The sequence below is a fragment of the Pholis gunnellus genome (genome assembly GCF_910591455.1).
Source record: "Pholis gunnellus genome assembly, chromosome: 6".
Taxonomy (NCBI): Eukaryota; Metazoa; Chordata; class Actinopteri; order Perciformes; family Pholidae; genus Pholis; species Pholis gunnellus.
This window is the reverse complement of record NC_136532.1, coordinates 7628836-7652131: the sequence shown is the minus strand read 5'-3', so window position 1 is coordinate 7652131 and position 23296 is coordinate 7628836. Positions and strand designations below refer to the sequence as shown.

Here is a 23296-nt window from a genome sequence, read left to right as displayed (position 1 = left end):
ATTTATTTAAGTTCAGCATCAACTCCTGCAAAATTGGACGGCGGATTATATGCCAATTTCAAAAATAGGATTTGAAAAATATGCCTGTGATTCCTTAGAGAATGAGCTCTATTCATAAAGGTACAAGAAAGCAAGAGTCATGGGATCAGCAACAGACTGAGATCTCCACACATACACACACACACACACACACACACACACACACAGCATATGGTCTGAGTGACTGTGACCTTGAGGGAGGATTTGGCGAGTGTGTGAGGAGGGGGTGCTGGGGGGGGGACAAAGTGGGCCATGTTGGCATCATGGGCCACTCAGACGGCGACACACACAGAGCAAACAGTGTTAGCTGTGGTAACATTAATGTGTCCTCTTTCATAGATGATTACTCCCAGCAGGAGAGGGGGCATCTCTTTAATGACCGTCTTTCACACCCAAACACTCCCACCAGACAGGAGGGGGGGGGGGGGGGGGGGGGTGTAGGAGGAAGGAAAGCAGGAGTCGAGGACACAAGACACAAGGAAGTGAGGGAGAAGGAAGGGGAAAAAAAGGAGGGAAAATACAGTCTGGGAAAACAGGACATGGATGCATTAGAAAGAAAAACAAGATATGGGGAAAGCCTACAGTAAAAACAAAGTGAAAAGTTAAAGGACGAAGGTGACGGCGACAGTGGGAAAAGTTGAGAAGGAAGGAAATTAGTGAACAATGTTAATAAGGGTGTCTATGTGTTTGTGTGTGCAGAAGAAGGCAATGTGTTTGTCAAGTGCCAGCTAACAGATGGTGTCTAATCTATGGAGGGTATCCCCACCCCCTCAGAGCACAGCGGGAGCTAAGGACCCCAAGTGGTGCGCACAGTCATCAACCACCAATGGACTTGCTTGCTAAAAAGAACAATACACACACACATGACTCATGCATTGAAACATGACACATTAAACTAGAGACGCTCCGTTGCCATTCTTTTCCTTTCCGATTCAGATACCTGGACCGGTATACCAGTGCGTTAAAAACAAAAATATATCTAGTTTGACAGATTTTTCCGGGTAAAACGGTGATACAATTCTTACAATACAATATCCGAAATACAAACAAAAATCATGTATATAGCCATGTACATAGTTTTGGTTTTTAGATTTCACGTCCCAGTTACTCTGGAAAATCCACATAATACAATTTCAGAATGTTGTTGGAATTACTCTATACCAGAGAAATAGTGCCTATGAAATCTGTTGTCGGGTTTATGGATTATCCAGTGCAACAGGACATTGCTGAGTGGGTGGGAGGCAATGGGAGAGGGTGAAAGCTGAAGTCTCAGAAAAGTATAGTGAACTCCAACTAAAATGAAAACGTTTTGCATGACTAAATACAACTACAGGTAAATATGTTTTTTGTAATTTGGGTGAACTGACCCTTTGAGATTGAGGTTAATTCACTTTCCCACGGAGGTAATTCCAGGGGCGAATTTTCTTCCCAATCAAATCACTAAAAAAACATTTTTGCCATCAAATGGCTGTCATATCCCATCTGTCAGAGAATTAGGTCCTTTAGCCGACACTTTTATGCAGGAAAAATTCTGATGAATGAGCAGGTAAGGGGTGCAACATCAACACTGGCTGTCAAACCTGCGACTTCTCGATCATGGCACCATCTCTCTAACAACACGGCCATCTTGTCTGCCCTTGTGAAGGAATATAAGGAACGCAGTTGCAGCATGCATGTTGGTTGAATACAGTATAAAGTGAACTAACCTAAACCACTGATGCATGCTCAGACACATATGCACACGTCCCACTCCTAACGCACACACACACACACACACACACACACACACACACACATACACAGCATAATGTCTACGTGGCTTTGCGTGGTGTCTGTCTGGCGTAGCCCCCAGTGCTGATGCTGCCGCGACAGCTGTCTGAATCAGCAACTTCCAGCATTGACTGACCGACTGGGGAAGCTACAGCCAAGCGGGAGCCGAGGGTGAAGGTGTGTGCTCGGGTGCGCAACCTAAATGCACGCATCTTTGTCCGTGTTTGCTCTGTACGCGACTGCTCGGGCCGCGGGCGTGTCCAGGTGTGGCCTGTGATGTGTGAGCGTGCATGTGAAAATGAACGAAAAAAAGAAGGGGAGGAAAATGAGAGGAAGGAACCATGTGGGATGAATTAGGCATTTCTGTTTAAAAAATGGAGGTCTTGAAGGCCCGACGAAAACCTTGGCGTGAACAAAGGGGAACTGTTAGGCACACCGGCCCCCCCTTGGTCCGCCTGGTTCTGTGACAAGCAGTGAATCAGAGGCCATTTACTCGATAATACACAGAAATAATAGGCCTAAATTACTCAGCAACGCCACCTTGTCAATTTTGAAGGAAATCATTTTTCATTGAGGCAAATGTCTAATGGTAACCTATTGTATTCTTTGTCTAGCCAAAGGACTCTGTAGAAAACTGTGCATTCAATCTACAGGGAATGGCATTCATGGCACAAATACACACATTGCATTTTGAACACAAAGCAGAGGTGACTCAATGAAGGTGAACGAGGTCCTCGTCGCCTCAAAAGGGTCCGTTTCTCACAGTTATGGGTCATTCTATATCTCCGCGTTTTTTTTTTCTCCACCGCCTTCCAGTAGCACCTTTTTAAAATTCAGTCCATATAACAGGGCACTTTACACTATTAAACCCTCCCCCACCCCGCCCCCACGGTGTCTGATCTGGAAACGCGGGTCATTTGTCATCAGAGCGGGGAGCTCGAGGAAACAGCAAGGCCAGCATGGGAGCTCCACGCTGGGCCTGACAGCTCTCAATGCCGCTCTATAGAATCGCTGAATGCAGTCAAAAGTAGTCAAGTAGCAGCCAGAGAGGAAGCGAGACAGGGGACGGAGAAGTGGTGTCAGTCTGTTTTCCCACTGTGTGTCGGCCCTTCTCCCTGACAGCTTCACCGCGAAGGGTCTGTGTGCGTTTTTTGGGGCCTACATGTGCTCGCCTTCCTCGGTTTTCTCTTAGGACGCAGCTCGGCTGGGGACAGAGAGAAGGTCAAAGTGGTGGAGGACAGCAGATAGAGCTCTGCATATATAGTGTAACCTACACACACAGTACTGCACATGCACTTATGCCCACGCACACAATATCCACACACGGTAAAGGGGTCACGATGGGGAGTGTCCTGCTCTCCGGTGCGTGGTTGCTCTCGCCAACCCCATGAGAACCAATATCACTCTCACAACTTGCACACGCAACGCACACACACAAACACGCAGTCAGACTCTCATTACAAGCCGTCACGAGGAGGAGGAGGAGGAGGAGGCAAAGAAAAGAAGGGGGGCACCGTGAATACATTTTCAGCCTCTTAACTTTCTCACCCGTCTGCATTACATCTTTGCATCGATGAGAGGGAAGCAGCGGGGAAGGAGAGGAGGCACGTAGACCGAATGAAATAATCAAGGCGGTGGGTGTACAGAGTGGGTGGACTAGAAGAGGAGGTTGAGGACAGACACGGGGACAAACAGAGCGCACGACAGGCTGAGAAAACGGGTAAAAAGAGGATGAGGAACAAGAGGACTCTTGGCTTAAGAATAGCCGACCCCCGCTGCGACACCGTGCACTTATTGTATCGCAGTGAACATGCAGATACTGTATTGATCTGGACTGTGAGGGGGTAGGCAATGGCAGAGGGGTATTAAATAAAAGAAAGGGTGGGGGGCTGGGGGGGGGATCAGAAAATCAATTGCTCCTGCTTTAATGGCAGACTGAATAAGAGGAAGTAAAAAGAAACAGAGAGAGAGGAGAGAGTGGAAAAAATAGAAGGGAAGAAATAAAATAGAGGAGTGTTGGTCAGCAAGCCCGGGCGGTTCATTGGAGCCAGGCTGTTTACGGCGCACCTACTTTCTCTGCACCCTCGCCTCAGCCCACACTCATCGCTCCTTTTTTTGTCCCTGGATGCTCCGGTCAGCACATTCGGTCCTCTCTGTCTGCAGAACCTTCACCTTTCCTTCTGTTGTCAATAACTGTGTTGCTACCAAGGGTGGGTGGAAAGGCATCGAGCCACACACACACATACACACACACACACACACATAGCAACACACACTAATAGACATTGATACAGACAGGTGCACACAATTCACATCAAATCCAGGCTCAATTAGGTTGGAAGTCATTAGAATGCTGTTTTCTGTGTCACCAAATGTCAGATGTGTGTGTGTGTGTGTGTGTGTGTGTGTGTGTGTGTGTGTGTGTGTGTGTGTGTGTGTGTGTGTGTATGAGAGAATAGAGTAGTCTGTCTACAAGCTGTGTGTGTGTGTAGAGTTCAAAACATTGCGTGCCAAGAATCACCCAGGGAGATCTTTATGTGGGCCCACCATGTGACCCAGCCCTACCCCAGCCTACATCGACGGCATAAGCCAGACATCGACCACTTATCTACCGGCCGCCACCCTCCTCCTCCTTCTCCTCCTCCTTCTCCTCCTCCTCCCAACGCCCTCCTCACTCCACCCGCCACCCAAACCCCATCAACGACACAGGGCCAGGCAAGCGTGAGAGAAGGGCTGGCGATAGACACGAAATGTGGCACGAAATGCAGAAACGGAGCCCCTCAGACACACACACACACACACACACATAAGAGTCGAGCACACAGACGTCTCAGCCGTCCAGCCAAGCCTACAGTGTGGTTAACTTCTGGCATGCCATGCAGGACCAGAGGCAGCTGTTCTTAAGAGAGACGCCATGGCTGGATGGAAAAAATCTTCCCGGTGTCAAAGCAACCAAGAGGACTATTCCACTTGCGTCTAAAATGTTCAAGATAGCACAGTATGTGCCTATCAAGCTAAAATACTCTGTGCACGATAATACAGCATATGCAGTGTGATCTTATCTAATACAAACCATGTAATTAAATGAGCATATTAGCATCTTTACTCTATTTTGAAAAGGTCAAATATTTTATATGGTATAATCTAAATGATCCTTTGAAGCAAATTTCAGCCAGATTATTAAAATTAAATTTTTGAATCAGTTCGTCACGCAATTCTCTCTATCCAGATGGCTAATATAATAACAGGAAAATTACATATTTATGTCTGCGGGTGGGTTTGGATAACCTTTAAATCTGCAGTATGCGGGTGATCTCCTGCTACTCTCAAACACGTCCTCCTGACCTTCCAATTAGAGCTCACTAACCAACAGCGGCAACACACTAAATCTCCCCCAGGCTGCAGGTTTGGACACTGGTATAAAACAGCCCGCTATAAAATCATTACTGGGCTGTAAAACACTGGGAAAAAATCACAATTAAAAGACCAACAGAGACGCAGAAACAACAAAGCCAGGAGGAGAAGAATTACTCTGTGTCCAGATATGTGGAGGGAAAACATTTGCACAACAGACACAATGACGCACACAATTCTACCAGGAGAACAATAAGTCAAAAAGTACCGCCTTCTCGATGGGTTTCAAGGGCACCAATAAAAAAATAAATGAAATTACCTCGAGATAAAAAAACTCCTATTCTAATAATGGAACTGTTTCTACATAAATCCATATAATAAGCAATGACAAGCAAATAATACCGCATCAATCACAAATCAATTGCCTTTTCTCAAATGCTCATACATCACGCTGTGCTCCGTGAGCAAATAAACATATGGCTAATCTGAGCTGCGCTGTGACATTTAATTAATTGGCTGTTTACGCGGAAAGCTGCACATAAATAACACATGTTCGGACAAATGTATCAAAAAGACAGTAGATCATCCTCCGATCAGCCGTGTGGGTATTTAAACTAAATGCCAGCCGGCAGATTAGCAGTGGCATTTCCTGATGAGACTTTTTTTCTTGATAATACACTAATTAGGTCTAGAAAATTGTTTGTCCCTGTGTTGCAAGGGGAGAAGTAAAGTTCTGTGGCATTGCTGCTGTATGTATATACATAAAACAATGTAGAATAATTGCAAAGCTAACTGCTGTACAATCTAATTTGTGACGGCGTAATAAGCCATTGTATCGTATTAATGACATTACATTAATGACGATCGGGAGGGGGCTCGTTTCAGACGGAGCATGTAAAAGGTCACGAAAGAATGATTCATCGGATGCGGCCTCATCGGTTTGGGCGTCGGAAATCGTCAACTGAAATTAAAAGTGAAACCGTAGCGCTTTGTAAACTGAGTCCATGCTTGCAGATCTGAGACCGTCCCAGTCCACTGTGGGAGGAGGATCCTCTCAATTAACTTCACAGTGAGACAGAAAGGGGTCTTATCCATACCTGCTAGCGCCAATAGCGTCGAAGCCCTGGCAAGCCTAGCAGAGCTGTAGATGAATAAGCTCAATGACACTAACTGGCCACATTCACATGTGCTGGATGACCAGGAATGTGTTTCACAAGGGGCGCCCCGCCACCATTGTTTCCACACGCCAGAGCAGCAACATTGTTTACTTAATACTGTGATGATTATTGAAGTTTTCCTGCAATTAAAATGTGTTTCTCAGTTGGGATATCTACCAAACGAATTAGTCGCATAAATAAAGAATAATTGTAATCAAAAGCATTCTGGCTGTTCCAATTTCTCTTTTAATAAGATAAAGGCGAGTCTCTTAAGAATTTAAGCACTAGAAAAGATAAAAACATTCATTTCAGAAGACCACTGCAAAAACAGCTCAATGCAGCATGTAGCCTGTAGGAAGAAAACAATAAAACAAATCAATGGTTAGCTTGTAAATGCTGCAATTTTAGTTTGAAAAGGAGTGTCTCAATTGGAAAGAACTGGGTAAGTCCACGATTAACAGGCCCTCTATCACTTATCGATCCACATTTATTACTTTTAAATGCGGGTAATTGGGGAGAGTTTGGTGCAATCTCTGTCTGCATCTTTATAGAATGGCTCCAGTAGGTGTATGGGCCTTAAGTGCACTCGTAAATTGGTTTTATGAGTTTCTGAGACATATCGCTACTAATGTTTCCACTCGACGGTTTTATGGCCACATTGCTGCGACTCTGGTGAAAGATACTTTCTAATATATTGCAAAAGAGATGTTGACAAAAAATGTATATATATAGCTTGGATGTGTAGCTTTTGTTTCAATGATAACGCCGTGTTTGGCACTGCTGCTCAAGTCCTTGTTTTAGAAAATAAAATAAAAATCCCAGAGAGCGAAGAAGATATAAATCTTTCAAATTTCAGAGAAAACTAATGGACCGCTATTTATTCATTTATTTGTGACCAGACGTGGTCATTATATTTGCATACATGTAAAAACTGAAGTAATTGGGCAAATAATTCACTTTTATTGTGATTAGAGGATGAAATCGCAGAAGTAATCAGCAGAATCAAGAATAGCATGTAATGCTGCTGCGATACTATTTGTGTGCATGTGTGCGCGTGTGTCTGAGGGAGAATTAGCACACACACTGTGTACAACTCCCTGCATTATTCTCCAGATGTTCTCTTTCACAGCTCCGTCAAAAGACTACCGGCATTCAGCCGCCTTTCTATTTTCCGTCATCCCCGTTCCACCTACTCGCACCACCCGATCCCTCCATCAAAGCAGGCCACTTTGCCAAACATGATCCCTGCCTGTTGTGTGTTGGTTTGGTTTCGAGAAGCGGATTAAATAGTTTCCCACCAACTCTCTGATGTGGACCTTATCTCAGGTTTCTCTTGACACTGCCAGTGCTGTGGTGTTATTAGAAAGCTAAAGGGCTTTGTTATGGAGCACAAAAGGCCGAGCTAGGCAGCAGTTAGTACGTCTTTGTTAAGGGTCAGAGAGGTGTTAAATAGACTACACCTGGGGCTGTGTTAACACCTTCACCTGAGACATTCAAACTTCCACGGAGAGGGTGTTGCGTTCAAGGGAGGGAGCTCACAAAAGAAACGGCTGGATGGGAGGCGTGAGGAGGCAGAAATATCAAACCATATAAAAACCAAGAAAATAATGTAGGAATGAAAGGATTTGAGGAATTAGGCAAAGATGATAATATGGCAGGTTACTTTAAATGAAATGTGCAACAGAAAACTTTTTTTTCTATTTCCAAGAGTGGAGTATTGTCGTGTTGAAGCATACTCAAAAGGTTGTTTCACTCAATTTCCCAATAGATGGCCTCTCTTTGCTATTGGAACGGAGCCAATCGCCGCTCTCCTCCTCCTCCTCCTCCGGAGGCTGCCGTTTATCGATCATTGTATCGCGTGGTTGTAATGTGATTTCCAGGCCTCTCTTACCTGCCTCAGCAAGTAGGCAGTGGAAAAAAAACGCGCTGGATTAAGTCCAAAGGAAAACCAAACCCGTGAGTACAAATCTACCGTGCAGATACCAGTTGTGATTACTCCTCCCCAGTCATTCAAAAATCAAATTCACATCCATTTCAAAAGCATATTTGCCCACAGTGGAGCCTCGGGGTAACTTTGGGGGAGAAACAGACCACATTCTGGGCCGACTCAGCGTCAGGCTGTGTTACTCTGGATCCCCATCTCCTCTCCCTCCCACCTCCTTTCATCCCCCCTCTTATCCCCCTCGCCCCTAGACTAGTCTGGCTGGCCTACACACGCGATCCTCACGCTAGCTGGACTTAAGCCCCGTAAAGGCTAACACAAGCTCGGTGTAAAAACTCCTATAGGGGCCCACCTCCATCCCTCTAAACCCCCTCACCACCCCACCAATCCCTCTCTTCCCTCCCCGTGTTGCCTGACTACACTTTCGCTTTGCATTACTTCTGCTATTCTAACTTTTCCACTCCTGAGCACTATCAATTATGCACTAGAATAACAGTGGGGCCAGGCTCGGCAGCAGGACATAAAGGCCGATTATGAGTGTGAATAATTTAGCCATCTTCGTGCCATGTTCCTCTTACCAGTGATACAGGCAGGAAAGGCTTTGCTGCTAATGTACGACGGCAGACGCAATCTGACCTGGTCTTAATGTGAGAACAGCTCTCTACATTCCCAGAGAGGGGAGCGGGTGGAGAGCTGGAGAGGACATGAAAAGTGTGGCTGCGCTGCATTATTAAAGCAGCCGTGAACCAAATGTCACTCACATTGACAAGGCCGACACTGTCACGGACGTGCCGACTGACACCTGTCAATCTGTTAACAAGAAAAGTGGGAATGCAGGCCGAAATTCATCATAGAACTAAAAAAAGTTCTAAACTAAAGAATGAATAAATGCTGAGTGACTCCCATGGAGGAAATGTTGAACCAGCCACCATGAATGCTTTGGGTTCGGTTCATACGGGCCAGACGAGCAGACAACCTTCCATCACATTCACGCTCAAAACATGTCTACCTTGACTTTATTTTTCATGAATTGCGTGCAGAGGTTTGCAAGTGCTACTCTTCTTAGAGATCACAAACAGTAATGAATATTTCATCACTCCACCCACAGCCAGGCACGCACTCTAATCCAACGCGAGAAATACGATGCATCCCTTTTCCCACAGGCTAATAATCTACTTCAACCCTGTACCTAATGAAAAATAATACAAGCGAAACATCTGTAAATTGTCAGGCTTTTCCACAGAAGGTATAATAAACAGAAGGCAAAATGGAGTTAAAATTGTGGAAACTCTCAAATCCATTCAAATTGATTAGGGGAAAAAAAATGATAGTGTATTTTCACCCTCAGGTTGGAGCCTAACTCTACTCCCTGCATAATTTAGAAAAATGCAAAAAAAAAAAAAAGTGGGCAATGGGCTAAGGAGGGGGTGAATGCGTGGATTTAGCCCTCTGATTAGAGCGTGTTAAGATTCTTTGGTATATAAATTTCACTACGTAGAAAAGTTCGAACCAGTCAAATCTATCTCAGAATTGGCTTTGAGAGGTCCAGGGCTGATTTAAAACAGTAGCCAGGACTCCCTTAGAAAACACTTTTTAAATCTCAATGGGACTCTGAAAAGGTTCAATAATTAAATAAAATACTAAAAGATTGCGAACTGAGCAATTTTTAACCCATGAAATGCAGATTTTTATAAATTTGGTGAGAAAAGTCTTGAACATGAATATTACCAGCAGCATTAATGTATTACATTACAGTACAGTCATTTCATTTAGTTTACAGCTCAAAACACACCAGTACCCCTTTAATGGAAATCTACTTGAAGAAAAACTACACCTGAAATTAGGGAGCACATTTTCAAATTACAAAAAAAAAAAAAAGTTAAAATATAGTGAAATGTAAAATGTATTGGATTGCATTTTACTATAAAATTTTATTTTGTCAACACCACAACATATATTTATTTTAACAAATATTTTGAGAATTTCACAATACACAATTGTAATTATTTGATAACAGCAGCTGCTACATACATGATCAATTTGCTCATTTTCTGTTGGTAACAATGAGCCAAGATGTAAAACATTAGAGTAACAGCTCAACTAGGCATCTGTCCTGCTGGATGAAGGTATTTCACATGGGGTCTGCCATTATTGTTTCCATGCACCAGAGCAGGAACGTTGTGTTTTAAGTGTTTCAATATTAACGATCCAACTTTCTAAAATTGTGCTTCAATGGTAAAATGCTTGCAGCAACCACAAATTACGATATAGAATTTATAAAAAAATGTTGTAAAAATTACTTCAAACGCTATGTCATTTCTGGAGGAAAAAAAAAAAAAAGACCCTTCACGCCCTTTTTTTTCTTCCTATTTGTGCTTCCGTTTGCCATGCACGCTCTAATCCTGGCTGGAATGTCTCCGGTCGTGGAGTCCTGCGGCCCTGAGGAACAGAACAGCAGGTGAAACTGAACTCCCTGAGGACTTGTCCCGCCTCACAGCTCCTCCAGTAGTTCTACTGATATAGTTAAACCAGACCCTCTGTTAAATCAGAGCCCACATGTGCGGGAAAAGTATCATTTTTATGTTTACTCTGAAGCAGGAATGTAAAAACAAACGTAAAAAAAACAAACATTTTATCATTCACATTAACTTTTCCAGTGTACTTCTTAAATGTCTTAACTGACCCCTGAGATCTGCACCTTTTGAATTATTGGCAGATTATAGATTATTTAATTTGCCTATGAAGGTTAACCTCGCTAAGTAGCTTTAATCAATGTTTTTTTTTTACATTTCAAATAAAAAAATTATTCAACCATTGCTGCCATATCTACCTCTATTTGTCTGGCTGGTGCCTCATTACATTTTTGGGGGGTTTGTTAATCATGTTTTATCAACATGGTTAACATGCTGATGAAACACACACACACACACACACACACACACACATACGCAAACACTGGCTTTTGTCTCCCTATCTTCAATGTGAGAGCTTAGAACAAACAGGGATGTAATTAGAGTGGCGCATGTTTTTAAAAAACGATTAAAAGAAGAAAAAAAGAAACAGGGGGAATAGAGATAGAGAGTGCAGCCACAACATTTAACCAAATGCTGACGGTCCTGCTGGGTCACCACAGCAGGACCACCAGAGCCAAAACACATGGACAGTACAGTTAAAGATCTGGTAATCCCAGAGACAGGAGAGAGGAAGGGTGGGAGGACGGGAGGAAGAAAGAGAGGGCAAAATGTCACCAAGAGCAAAAGAGCGGGAGGAAACCCACTGGCCTATATTCAGGGGTTACTTGGCGGGGTGAGGAAGAGAGGGGGGAGGTTAGGACAAAGGAGGGAGAGAGAGAGAAAAAAACTGATGTTGGTCAAACTCACAGATGCACCAGCTTCTCAAACCGTCCACAAGCCCAGAAAGAACCCCCAAAAACATGAAAGCATTTCATCAGCACCTCGCCATTCACGAGGAGAGGTGATGATTTCCTCTTCAATACACCTAGTTAAGTGATGTTTTGGTTTTCAAAGAGCAACAGTGAGATTAAGGACATTAAAACCTTTTGTATGCATGACTATGTTGAGGAAGAAGGAAAAAAAAAAACACCGCTCAGGATGTAGCCATAGGCAGCGCTCATCACCTCTGTTTATCCGGAGGGCTTAGGCCACTTTGGGGACTCCCCTTAAGTCTCACTTATCTCATTAGACCCTTAAAACTGATTAATATGAATGCCAGCAGAGGCCAGCTCAAGGCATTCTTAAGAAAGGAGGGAAGGAGGAGAAGGGAAGAGAGGGATGGGGGGTGATGGGGGGGGGGTTTAGAGGAAGGGTTTTTTTGTGTCTCCGGACAATGAGCTGATGGCTTTTTAAGCCTCTCAGTGGCTCTGGGTTAATACCCAGGGCTGCAGTCATGGGATAGGCCGCGGTTCAAAGGCTGCTGCACTCCGAGGCTCGCTGCTCACTGATTTAGAGGAAGAAAATAAATAAGAAGAATAAATACCACATCTCCTGCAACTTGAACCTCACTTAAGAAATAATGAACTGCCCTTTCTAACCAGAGTGTGTGTGTGTGTGTGTGTGTGTGTGTGTGTGTGTGTGTCTGTTGGTCTATGTTCTTTAGGGTGTCATATTTGGTTTTGTGGGATAATGTTTGGAGTAAGCCAGACCAGTCAAAGCTGGGCTCAGATGAGAGGAGAGGGTGAAGATGGGATTTATCACACATTCCGGGGATCAATCGTTTTCCCCTTCAGGGGAAAAAATACACACTCGGTGGAGCTTCACACAGGAATACCAACCACCGCACGTAAACAAAGGCCGCCGCGCACACGCACACAATGCAACTTCTCGAAATGGGAAAACTACCAAGCGGCTCTCAGAGGAGCAGGCTCAGAGAATTGGGTCAAGGATAGTGCTGTGCTCTGCTATAGTAACGGGTTTGTGTTTCTGCTGCTTCATTAAAGCGGGCCTCCGCGCAGAGGTCGGCTCAGGATAACCACGCACGCACGTACACATTTACTATAGTGACTGAATAACTACGCAGACGGTGCACGTGGTCGCCAGCGGACACACGGACACGGCCCCGTGTAAGCACACGGACGCGGCCGTCTTGACATCAAACCCTGATTCATCCGAAAACGTCAGACTCAGTTCTGTTTTATACATTTTTAAACATGATTCGTTATCTGCTTGATTCCAGGATCTTCTTAGAGCTCAGATCAGACGAGCTTTTGTTGCCTAATTAAAGGCTTGGATCCAGGAAAGTGAATCTGAATCGGAGCTTTTCATGCCAAAAGTATTAGCCGTTGAAGTTCAGTTTAGCTGATTTTACATTTTGACATGAGACTTTTAATATATAACGCGATAGACTAAACTTTATCTTGCATTGTATTTTCGGTCAAACCCCCAGCCTTGTAAGATTGAGTGAGAGCGAGAGAGTCAAAGACAAACTTACAAAATGAGATATCCACCATTTGAATTACAATCATGCATAATTATACACATGATTCATCACAACGAAAGGAACGCATCGTTTGATGACCTTCGCTTGGTAAGTCGATCGACTGCTGGGGACAAAAACAGCTCATTCTTATTGCGCCAATTTGTCTCCGCAGCAGATGTATAGCATTTTGGAACGAAACCCACCATTAAGCCACCACAGTACGCACACTATGGCATTCCGACTGCGATACACGCACTTCAGTGGGAAATTCACTTTCAACGGCACAGTGGGCAACGTGTCACAGTAGTTAGGGCCAAGATGCAACTTTGCATCACGGCAACCGACCCCCAAGTAAACACAGGCCTGGGGGGGAGGGGGGGGGGGGGTCTTCAGTGTCAGGGGGAAACAAAAGCAGGGGTCTAAACCTGAGCGGGCTTAATCCTGTCTCTGTAGAAAATAGCCCCGGTGTCACTAAATCCGGTACGCAAAGAGAACACCTCCTCAGGGTGAAGACCCGGAGTCTGTCCCTTGGAGAACCACCACCAACCAACCAAACACGGTCGCCACCGGGGAGACAGAGAGACAGCCAGCGAGCTGCATGCATCTTTAAACCTTGGCAAGGACAGGACGGGCAGGGGAGGCAGGGGGGGGAGGGGGTCTGATGAGCTGGTGTGGAGGGAGGCAGATGAGAGGGGATGGATAAGGCTAGCTGGAAATGAGGGGAACTGCCACCTCTTCCTTTCCACACAGTGTGTCACTCCCGGCCGCTGCACGGCTCTCCCCTTGTGTCCGGCGCTCGCGTTACACTCCTCCTCTCTTCCCGTTTTTTTTTTTTTCTGGCCAAAAGCGCACTGCAACTTCAGCTGTGCTGTACTCACCCTTTTTCCCCGAGCCATTCACGCCATTCTCCCTCGCTCCTCTCCTTTGCCCTCCCTTTTTCTTTTCCTCCCTCTTTCTGTCTACTCTCTCTCCGTTTAAAGCACATGCATTACTTTCAGCCCGGGCTATGTGGAGTGGACAGACAGAGCAGAACAATGGCTGCCTTTCAGTCTCACGGCCTAGCGGTGGGGGGGGGGGGGGGGGGGGGGGGGGCATCGGCTGCTAGCATTTTTCTCTACTGTCAATTGAAACAGGGCTAATGCAGCTAGCTTATTATTGGCATGTCTGTCTCACCACCACGGTAGACTGAACGTTGTGAAAGCAGCGTTATTTGTTCATTTATATACATGTTGTTGAAGTAGGAGCGGCTCTTTACAAAAGAGGTGTTCATATTAACAAAAGAAGGCCAGTGCTTTCACCTTTTCATGACTTTGCCAATGCAAGAAAAAAAAAAAAGCCAAAGGAAAATACAAGAAGCCAATCCATGGATACACGCCACACAGGTGACAAGGGGATAACATCATCTCTGGCTAAAAGCAGCACTTTATGACTTCTGAAAATTCGATTTTTGGATGTAAACGTTTGGAAATACCCCAAGTAGATTCTCAATTCCAAAGGGAAAGCAGACCACACAACTGTACACTCCCTCTGTGTGTTTCTCAGTCTGTCTGTGAAGACGAATTACCTCATGAGTCATTTACAACCCGTCAATTAGGTCTTTATTCACAAGCTAGAGATGTGTTCTCTTCTGGGATCTATTCTCCACACTGCTGCCCAGCTAGAAAAACATCCAGTCACTCCCCCGCAGCCCCCCAAGTTAAATAAGGAAAACGGCAGTGTAAGGTCCGAAGTCAGCCTACCATGAAAGGAATTATCTGTGGAAAATGTGTCTGGCAAAAAAACGAACGGTCTCAATCGTTCCCGTCACATTTTCCAGCTGAATAGTGAACGGTGACAGCGAGAGAAAATATTTTTTGAAAACCATCCGCCGTTTTTGGGCCTTTACACGCTGGTGTATAGTTCCTGTAAATATAATATGACATTGACAGTAAATGAGTTTAAGGAGGTCAAATCAACAAAAGCAGAAAGAGCTGGTTCAAATCAAGCAAATGCATGTCGCTTTCACTCCCAACTGTACATTTGAAATGCTCAGAGGGCACGAGAGGGTATCAGACCTCCCTCAGTAGCGCCCCTTTCTGGTCGGGGGTGATAGATCAACCAAGCGTTACTACAGTAACAGCTGCCTCTGAGCCTCCATCTTACAGAGGAGCTGAAGAAGGATATGGTGGCGCCATTTTCAGCCATGAACGAGGACTTATAATACGCAATAGGGAGATTCATGGAGTGGCGTTTCGACCCTTAATGGACCTGCAGCAGGCCTGTATTCCTGTTAATCATTATCTGTGAGGTCTTAGCATGAAAGCCTTTTAGATATGGGAGTCGAATAAACCTCACAGAGAAATAGTTAAATTCTCTTTCTCTGTCTACTCTGTTCACATCAACCATAATTCTACTCAGGTGTTCTCGGTAAAAAGAAATACAAGTTTGGACAGCCAGATCTGTACCCACAGCTGCTCTGGGGTGGCACAAAGTAACTTTAGGAAAAATAAAGAAACGGGGGGGGGGGGGGGGGGGGGGACTTCCCACAACTTTGACATTTTGAGTGAAACTGAGACGGTGAGAGCAGGGATAGAGAGAAAAATTTGCCCCCGAATAAACAAACACAGGCATCTAGCGGCAAGCAACGAGCAAAAATTGGAAAAAAAAACATTATTTCCATCAAGTTTTGCTGCACAGGTTGGTTAATACTTTATTGTTTCCAAGTAGAGCTCTACGCAGCCTTGCTTCTGAAAGCCACGGGTTGAATGAGGGCTAAAAGACAGATCGCTCAGCTGATAGCAGTGTTTCAGCACTCCAGCTGACCTTGGAGCAATTACTCTGAAAACAAAAACCTGGACATTAAAATCTGGTTCCCCAGGCAAGGGAGGGAAACATGTGCAACTGGAGTGAAGCTGCCATGCAACACTGTCCATTTCTGCCAGTATAATAATTAGGTGGATAAACAAACATTTATCGTGGCGCTGGTGTTTTTAAGGCTCTTAGCACCAATTCAACACCGTTAACCTTGGCCAGGCCAGCAGAAATATTTATCTAATCATTAAAAAACACAGGTTTTCTAAGGCTGTGTTCAGATGAATAAATCACCAAAATGAAGGTCAAAAAATATATCAGTTGTTCAAAAGTATGTGAAAGGCATAATTTAAAAACATACCATTTTTTACAGCATTCATTTATTTACAAAAACAAACTGATAACCTACCGCTATTGAGGACAACATATTTGTACTTAAATAAACATATAAATGATTAGTATAAATAATAATCCCATCTAAAATATATATAAATATTTAGATAAATATACAAAAACAAATGTTGGGATTATTTTTTTCTATCCAGTTGCAGGCTGCCATTACTTAGAATTAGCATATCCAAGACAACAGCCTGACCACCAGGCACCTCCGGCGACAGGGCTGCTTCTGTCCGCCGCATAGCACCTCCACAAGGGTCACGGCCAGCAGTCCTCCCCCTCTTCCACCGCGCGCTGACGAACAGCTGCTCTGCCAAGCACATTGACTAAGCATTGACTACTGCCTGCTGGGCTCATTCTCTAGTTAATAGAGAGAAAAAAAACCAAAAACTAATTTAAATGGAAAGTGCATTTACAGGCCTGGTGAGAAAACACAGAGCGCCATTTAAACCTAATAGAAGTATTACATCACACAACACCATCATTACAGTTTGCTGGTTTTTCCCCGTCAGGTCTTGTGTTTGTTTGTTTGTTTCTACATCCTCTGCCTCGCTCTCGTCGCGTACCCCTTTACACCCGCTGTCCCCGCAGCCCGGCCCGGTGCTTGTGCTTGCCAATGCCACAGGCGTAAAAGAATGACAGAGCAAGGGGTCATTAACGCGAACTAATCAGCCCTCAGACAGAGAGACGGAGGGAGAGGCCGAGAGCCGGGGCGGAGGAGAGGAGAGAGTAAAACACAGCTCCGAGCGAGTCGCTGAAAAAACGAAAAAGGGGGGGGGGACAGGGAAAACTAGCACGGGGTCAAAACCTATCCACGTTGGCAATCAAAGGCAATGTACACTTGATTTTAAAAAGCCCAGGTTGAATTATAAATAAAAAGGGAACATTGCAATAGATCTGTTAGAGACAGAAGGGTGTATGGAATAACATTCCACCTCCATGCGTACGTGCCTTTGTTATTGTACAGTCAGTGTTTGCACACACACACACACACACACACACACAAGCCCGGATTGACAAGACGCTTATTCATGTCCCACTGGTCTGTGACAGGTAATGAGGAGTCCAAGGGAGAAAGATGTAATTATTCTGGTATCTATGAGTCTGAAGGAGAGGAAATAAGCCCTATATGACCTCATGGCTCATTTGGTACGTTGTATTCACACACACACACACACGCACACTAAAACACAAAAACATGCACAGACAAAGACGAGCCAGACATTACTGCTGTGCGCGGGCCTCCAGTTACAGAAGAATGGAATAAATACTACACACACAGACACAAGGCTAGAAAAATACTTTCCGGGCTGCTTGTTGAGCTACAAAATTCAGCAACAAAATAGTAAATCACCTTGAGCAATTTGCATGACCACAAGTGCATCAAACTGCTAATGTTAATGACACCCTCCACTTCAAGGAGAGAGTTGTAGTTACTACTTTGTCATTCACAGGCCAACTTTCCGCTTCGTTATTCCTCGCCGTATGTGTGTGACCTCTCCCTGAGCTCCTCTCAGTGTGCCTGACCTCTGTGCGTCTTTCTCCACCATGAACCGCGGAGGGACTCCCGAAATATCTAATTGTATTCATTCATTTTCTGTGCCCCGGCAAGGAGAGACAGACAGAGAGAGGGAGGAAGAAAGGAAGGGAGGGAGAAAGAGACGGGGAGAAGGCCGAGTAGCCGAGAGGCAACACGGGAGAAAGGCGAGGAGGAATATGGGGAAGAAGAAAGGGCATAGGGGGGAGAAAGGAAGGGAAGGGCCGTCTCTTCGGCATTACGGCTGAGACACCATTAGAGCCACTGGCTGTCCCCTCATTAGAATAAATACTCACAAGCAAAGACAGTCAGAGGGCAGGAACCGGAGAGAAATGTCCCTGTGTTTATCTCAGGCTGAAGGAAGGACGAATACAACTTCAAGATTTCATGCACTGCTCTAAAACTGTCCCTCGAAGTAACTTTTTCTGATGGGCTCAATGCTGAAAAGGCACGTTAAAGAGAGAGACGTCTGAACAAAAGAGGAGGTAAAGGGGTTTCAAATAAAATGGTTAGCGATGTTCATGCTGGAGTTGATACACAACAGTGGACTGAAGCCAACAAGACACCATGGAAATCCCCTCAACCCCTCAACCCCTATCGCCCCAACAACACAAACAGCCAGCAGACAGAACCGTGGCACCGCTAACGCAAACTACGATACACTAAAGCAATAAACATTAAACTACCGATTGCTTTTACTTCTGACCGCTGGAAAGCCAAATAGAGGAAATTCTAACCTGCAGAAAACATTCGGCAGACTGAAGGTTCCATTTCAGACACAAAAAGTTGTTATCTGAGATTCCACATTCAGCCCCACTGATAGTCTCGGCTGCACCAGTATGTTTTGTCTACCATTGATTCGAAACCACAGCAGAAGTAGCCCTTTCACTTATTTTTGTCTACAGTTCAAACGTTCCCCAATCATTTCTGCAATACAAAAATTCAAAACGAATTGTAGGAAACAGGTGTGACAAAGTTTGCAAGTAAAACAGTTTTTCGCTGCCATTTCCATGAATGGGTTTCCATTTCTCTCTGAGCATTTCAGGTGATCAAGTGAGCGGAGTATTGCACACGCTGATGTGAAACGTCCAACCTGGGCACAATGATTTCAGAGCAAAACAGACATTGTGACAAAACCAAACTCAAACTGCAGCTTTATGTGATGGATCATCTCGCTTATAGGGCAATTTTCAAGTCAGCGGAAGCTGCAGTTTCGTAACGGTGTGAGAAAATGAATGGCAACAAAAGGCTTTTTTTTGGGGGGACGTAGTGAAAGGAGCTGTGTTCAGACACCAACACGAAAGAATGTAAAGAGAAAGTCAAACATCTTTGAAGTTATCTGCTAACATCATTATGACAAATTACATTATCGATTTGAATGAGTTTCCGTCATAAAGTAACGTGTAACGTCGGCTCAAATGTGCCTGTTCATTACGTGCGTGGGGCGTTCACACAGTGAATTCTTGGAGCAGCCGATATTTCCAATTGATGTTGCAGTGCCACAACGGCTTCCTACAGTCGCCTAATGCACGGAGAAAGGGACTCAACATTTATTATCCGAATCATCAATGAGACGAGTTTGCTATCTCTCCGTCTCCTCCCTGCCGTTGTGTTACCTTTCTGGCTTCCTGCCTCGAGCCAGAGGTGTGAGCGTCAGACTAACTCTATTTAGAGTAAGTAGAACGGAGTGACTGGTGTTTCGCAGCATTACAGCCTCTGAGAAAACCTGTTTTCTTTTCCTCGGGCGAGTCAGGCTCAGGAAGCTATCTATTTCTCAGATGTGACTATATGGACGCAAAAGAGAGCGAAAGACACAACATGCATGCAGCCAAGTGGATCACAGAGTTCTTGTTTTCTCCCCTCTCTCAGTGTGAGTGTGTCCGATCTGAGATTAACAGATTTACTTATATTTCCCGTCTTTTTTTCCCCTTTTCTTTTTTTCTTCACTAGAACTGAGAAAACTTGTCAGCACATCTGGAAGATATCAAGTTAACCGAGCGGCCGGTCAAGTAAAAACTTTTCTGTCGAAAAAATAAAATTCAAAAAATACAGTCTAAAGGAAAGTCTATCAACAGCAGGGATCTAGATTCAACTTCCAAATTGTGTTTGCGTCTATTGAGGGAAAGCGGTCCATAAATAAACAGCCGGGGCAAGTCAGAGTAAAGACCAAGACCACAACAGTCACGCTCTACGGTATATCAGGCCGAGAATCTGCGCACCCTGCTGGACCGGTCACGGCTTCAGGAGAGGGCTCTCAGTCAGTCGTCCGTTTGTACCCCTGACCACTAATTGCTTCAAGCAATAAATCATGTTTCGCCGAAACTTCAAACTGAATATAAATAGTTGTGCAACAAATTCGGCTTGTGCTATTAATGGCTTTGTGCGCACTCGGAGGCTAAGCTGTGGATTTTATTCAACAAATACTAAGTGCCGTTGGCAGTTGAGTGAAAGATCTCTGTAAACTCAGGCAGCAGTGTTTAGACTTAATAAGCCGGGGACAAGGCTGTACAGTCTGACTCCATGAGGGACTTTTAGTGGGAAACGCTGTCTCGACAAACATGTACACTGAACACTGACTCGAGTCTGTCCGAGCAGAGAGTGGTTTGACTATAGAACAGTATCTGAGAAACTTTTTTTTCTACTTTGCTGAGGTTCTCTGAGTGAACGGCACATAAAATCCTCACTTCACTATTAACAGTGCTGAGTCTAATGTTGTTGTCCTTTTATTAATATAAAGGAAAAGTGAAAAGCATACACTTTTTATTCCTAAAACATTTAATATTTAAATAAACTGTTTGAGTATTATTATTTTAAGATGTATGTACTGCTCACCAATATGCAAAACAAATGGGAAAAAAAGTCTGTTTGAAGTTTTAATTTGGGGAAACTTTGTTCATTTTAGAATCAGAAAGCTGTACACTGTCAAAAGTTTTGCATGAAAGTCCATGGTTTCAACACTACACTTATAGTGGTATAACAAAAGGCTTTCACACTGTTAAATAATAACTTTACACTGGGTTTTATGATCCAGAATTAGTTTGCTTTTTTTCTTATTAATTTTATCAAATCTATCATTTGATCTCTAAAATCAAATTATATTTTTAAACCTCCTTACCTAATTTCAATGGATTTTTTGTTTTTGTACTTTACAAAGCTCCACATGTCGACAATCTAAAATTATAATGCTGCACAAAAAAAGAGCTGTATTGCGTTGGCTTCTGAACTTAACTACAACGAATACAATTTTGCTCAGAGAAACGTTTCCTCACAGAAAAAGTGATTCAAAAAGTATTTTAAAGATGAATAGGTAGAACAAGTTTTTAAAAAAGCTTACTCAAAGAGGAGTTTGTCAGTTTCTGTAATTTCACAGCCATGGTGCCTTTATTGTATTTATGAAGCACTCCTTTATGTACTTATAGCTGTGCTGGGACCGCTGCGTGCCTATAAATTGCATTATGATAACTGTCTGTACTCAATTGGGTGAAGGAGCTTTTTTTTATATTGACTGATATTCTCACTGACTTCATTTAGGATCGCTAGTTAGGGACGAAGCCACACAGTAAAGCACCCTCAACACAGCACCGCATAAAGCTGTCCCTCTCACACAGGTCTGACGCGTTTGGCCCACAATTTAAGTTAAGTCAGTCTGAAGTGAGTCAACGAACGGCCACATTAGACGGACTTTCATGGTGATTGTTAGGCGCTTAGCCTCGTTGAGACTACTGCTGCTCATGGGTCCAGTGGGGTCGTGTAAATAAATGGCTTGAGAAACAACACAAGATGATGCTCTGAACCAGAATAACTCATAATGAAACGGAAGGTATTGACAGCGGGTGCAACACCACGAGATGAATGTTGTGTCCGGGGCCTTATTACGCACGGGGTTTTAATGTATGGGTTCCTCGAGGGACGCGCTGATAATCAGCAGCCATTGAAAAATAAGACACGGTGGCGGGTTTTTTTTACGCTGCTGTCCCTTTCCTCGGTTACAGCCTGTACCTATACAGCTACTGGCATTATGCCCTCACTGCGGAGACTAAACACCGATGTGGTCCAGCAAAAACCTGCGAGCCCCGTGGTTCATGCAGATGCTCGGGAGGGGTACGGGAGTGTCACCGACCCTCCGCGGCAGAATAAACCCGCCCGGTGTGAGGCCACTTACTTGGCGTTGGTCCGGTTCCAGAAGACGGCGTAGCGGTCGGCCACCACTTTGGAACTGGGCTCCTGGCTAAATGCACACATCAACAGCACCAGGCAGAGGAAGATGACCATTTCCATTTGCAGCATCACTACGGCGAAACTTCGGCACGTATTCCTCTTCGGTGGCGTTTCAGTCAGTCGGGTTGTACACTGGGCGCTTCAACCGGGACAGGTGATGAGCGTCTCATTCACATACGTGGCCGCTGGCGCAGTTTGTGAATGCTGAACAAATTACAAAAACAATGCGCGCGACGTGGAAAGAAAAGAGCGACTGGAGAAAAGGCGAGGACGTGACCATTCGAAGGGGGACACTTGTTCGGGTTGACGGGGATTTAAAGTTGCACACAAAAAAAACAACGTGTCGTCTCCCTGATGCGGGTCGATTGTCCGGGTGGCTCACAGGCTTTTATAATGTCACGCAGGGTGTCAGCTCTGACAAAATATGTCTCCCACCTAACGCGCACAAACAGCGACAGCAGCACACAACAAATGCGCAGCACAACCGGCACTGTCTTGGTGGTGGTGGTGGTTCCCTCTGATGCAAGGAGCTACTGGATGTAGCCTGTGTCAGGGCAAATGACAACTGCCGAACACTTCTTCTTACTCCACGGCCAAAGCGCAGGGGGGATTATAGTCAGTCCACGGTGTGATGGAGAAAAGAGAGAGAGGGAGGGAGGGAGGGAGGGAGAGAGAGAGAGGCTCAATGTGTCCAATGACGCCGTGTGGCGCACGTCAGATGTCCATGTTCTCCATGCAACTTTTTAAAGCCATACAGTCAGTCAGTGGCTGGCAGATGAATGAATGGTGATGTTAGACTCGGTCTTTCGCCTTCGGCCTTCAAAAAAAGAAAAGAAAAAAGACTCTTATCCTTTCTCGGTTATGTACCAGAGGTGTCACGGCCAAGGTGGGGAGGAGTCCTCGGTGTCGGTGGGGGAACGGACAGCGTTGTGTTTTCTCATGCGCTTCTCTCCGCGGAGACGCTCGTTAATGTCCGCATCCCAAAGTGTCGTCCTCATATGTAAGTCATCGTGCGACGTGCAAGGTTTTGTGAAGGAAGAAAAAAGAAAGATCTCGCGTTCTCCAGCATGTGCGTGCTGGGTAGTTCTTCCTCGCTCTTGTGTTTTGGGTTTTTAAGACGCCGGGACCCGCAAGGAAGGTGAGGGCAAAGACGGGCAG

The 23296-nt window shown here is 44.8% G+C and overlaps 1 protein-coding gene across 2 annotated transcripts in view; it reads right to left on the bottom strand.

Annotated features, from left to right (window-relative positions):
- The window catches only part of efna5b (ephrin-A5b), a gene marked incomplete at its 5' end in the record, with an annotated part of 90259 nt that extends 68052 nt beyond the window's left edge, over positions 1-22207 (bottom strand). The window contains one exon of one of the 2 annotated variants that reach the window (XM_079160477.1): positions 22083-22207. In XM_079160477.1, coding sequence (XP_079016603.1) covers positions 22083-22207 — 125 coding nt within the window. The remainder of the gene's footprint in view (positions 1-22082) is intronic. The other variant, XM_079160478.1, reaches the window with a different exon arrangement.
- Between the last annotated feature and the right edge of the window lie 1089 nt (positions 22208-23296).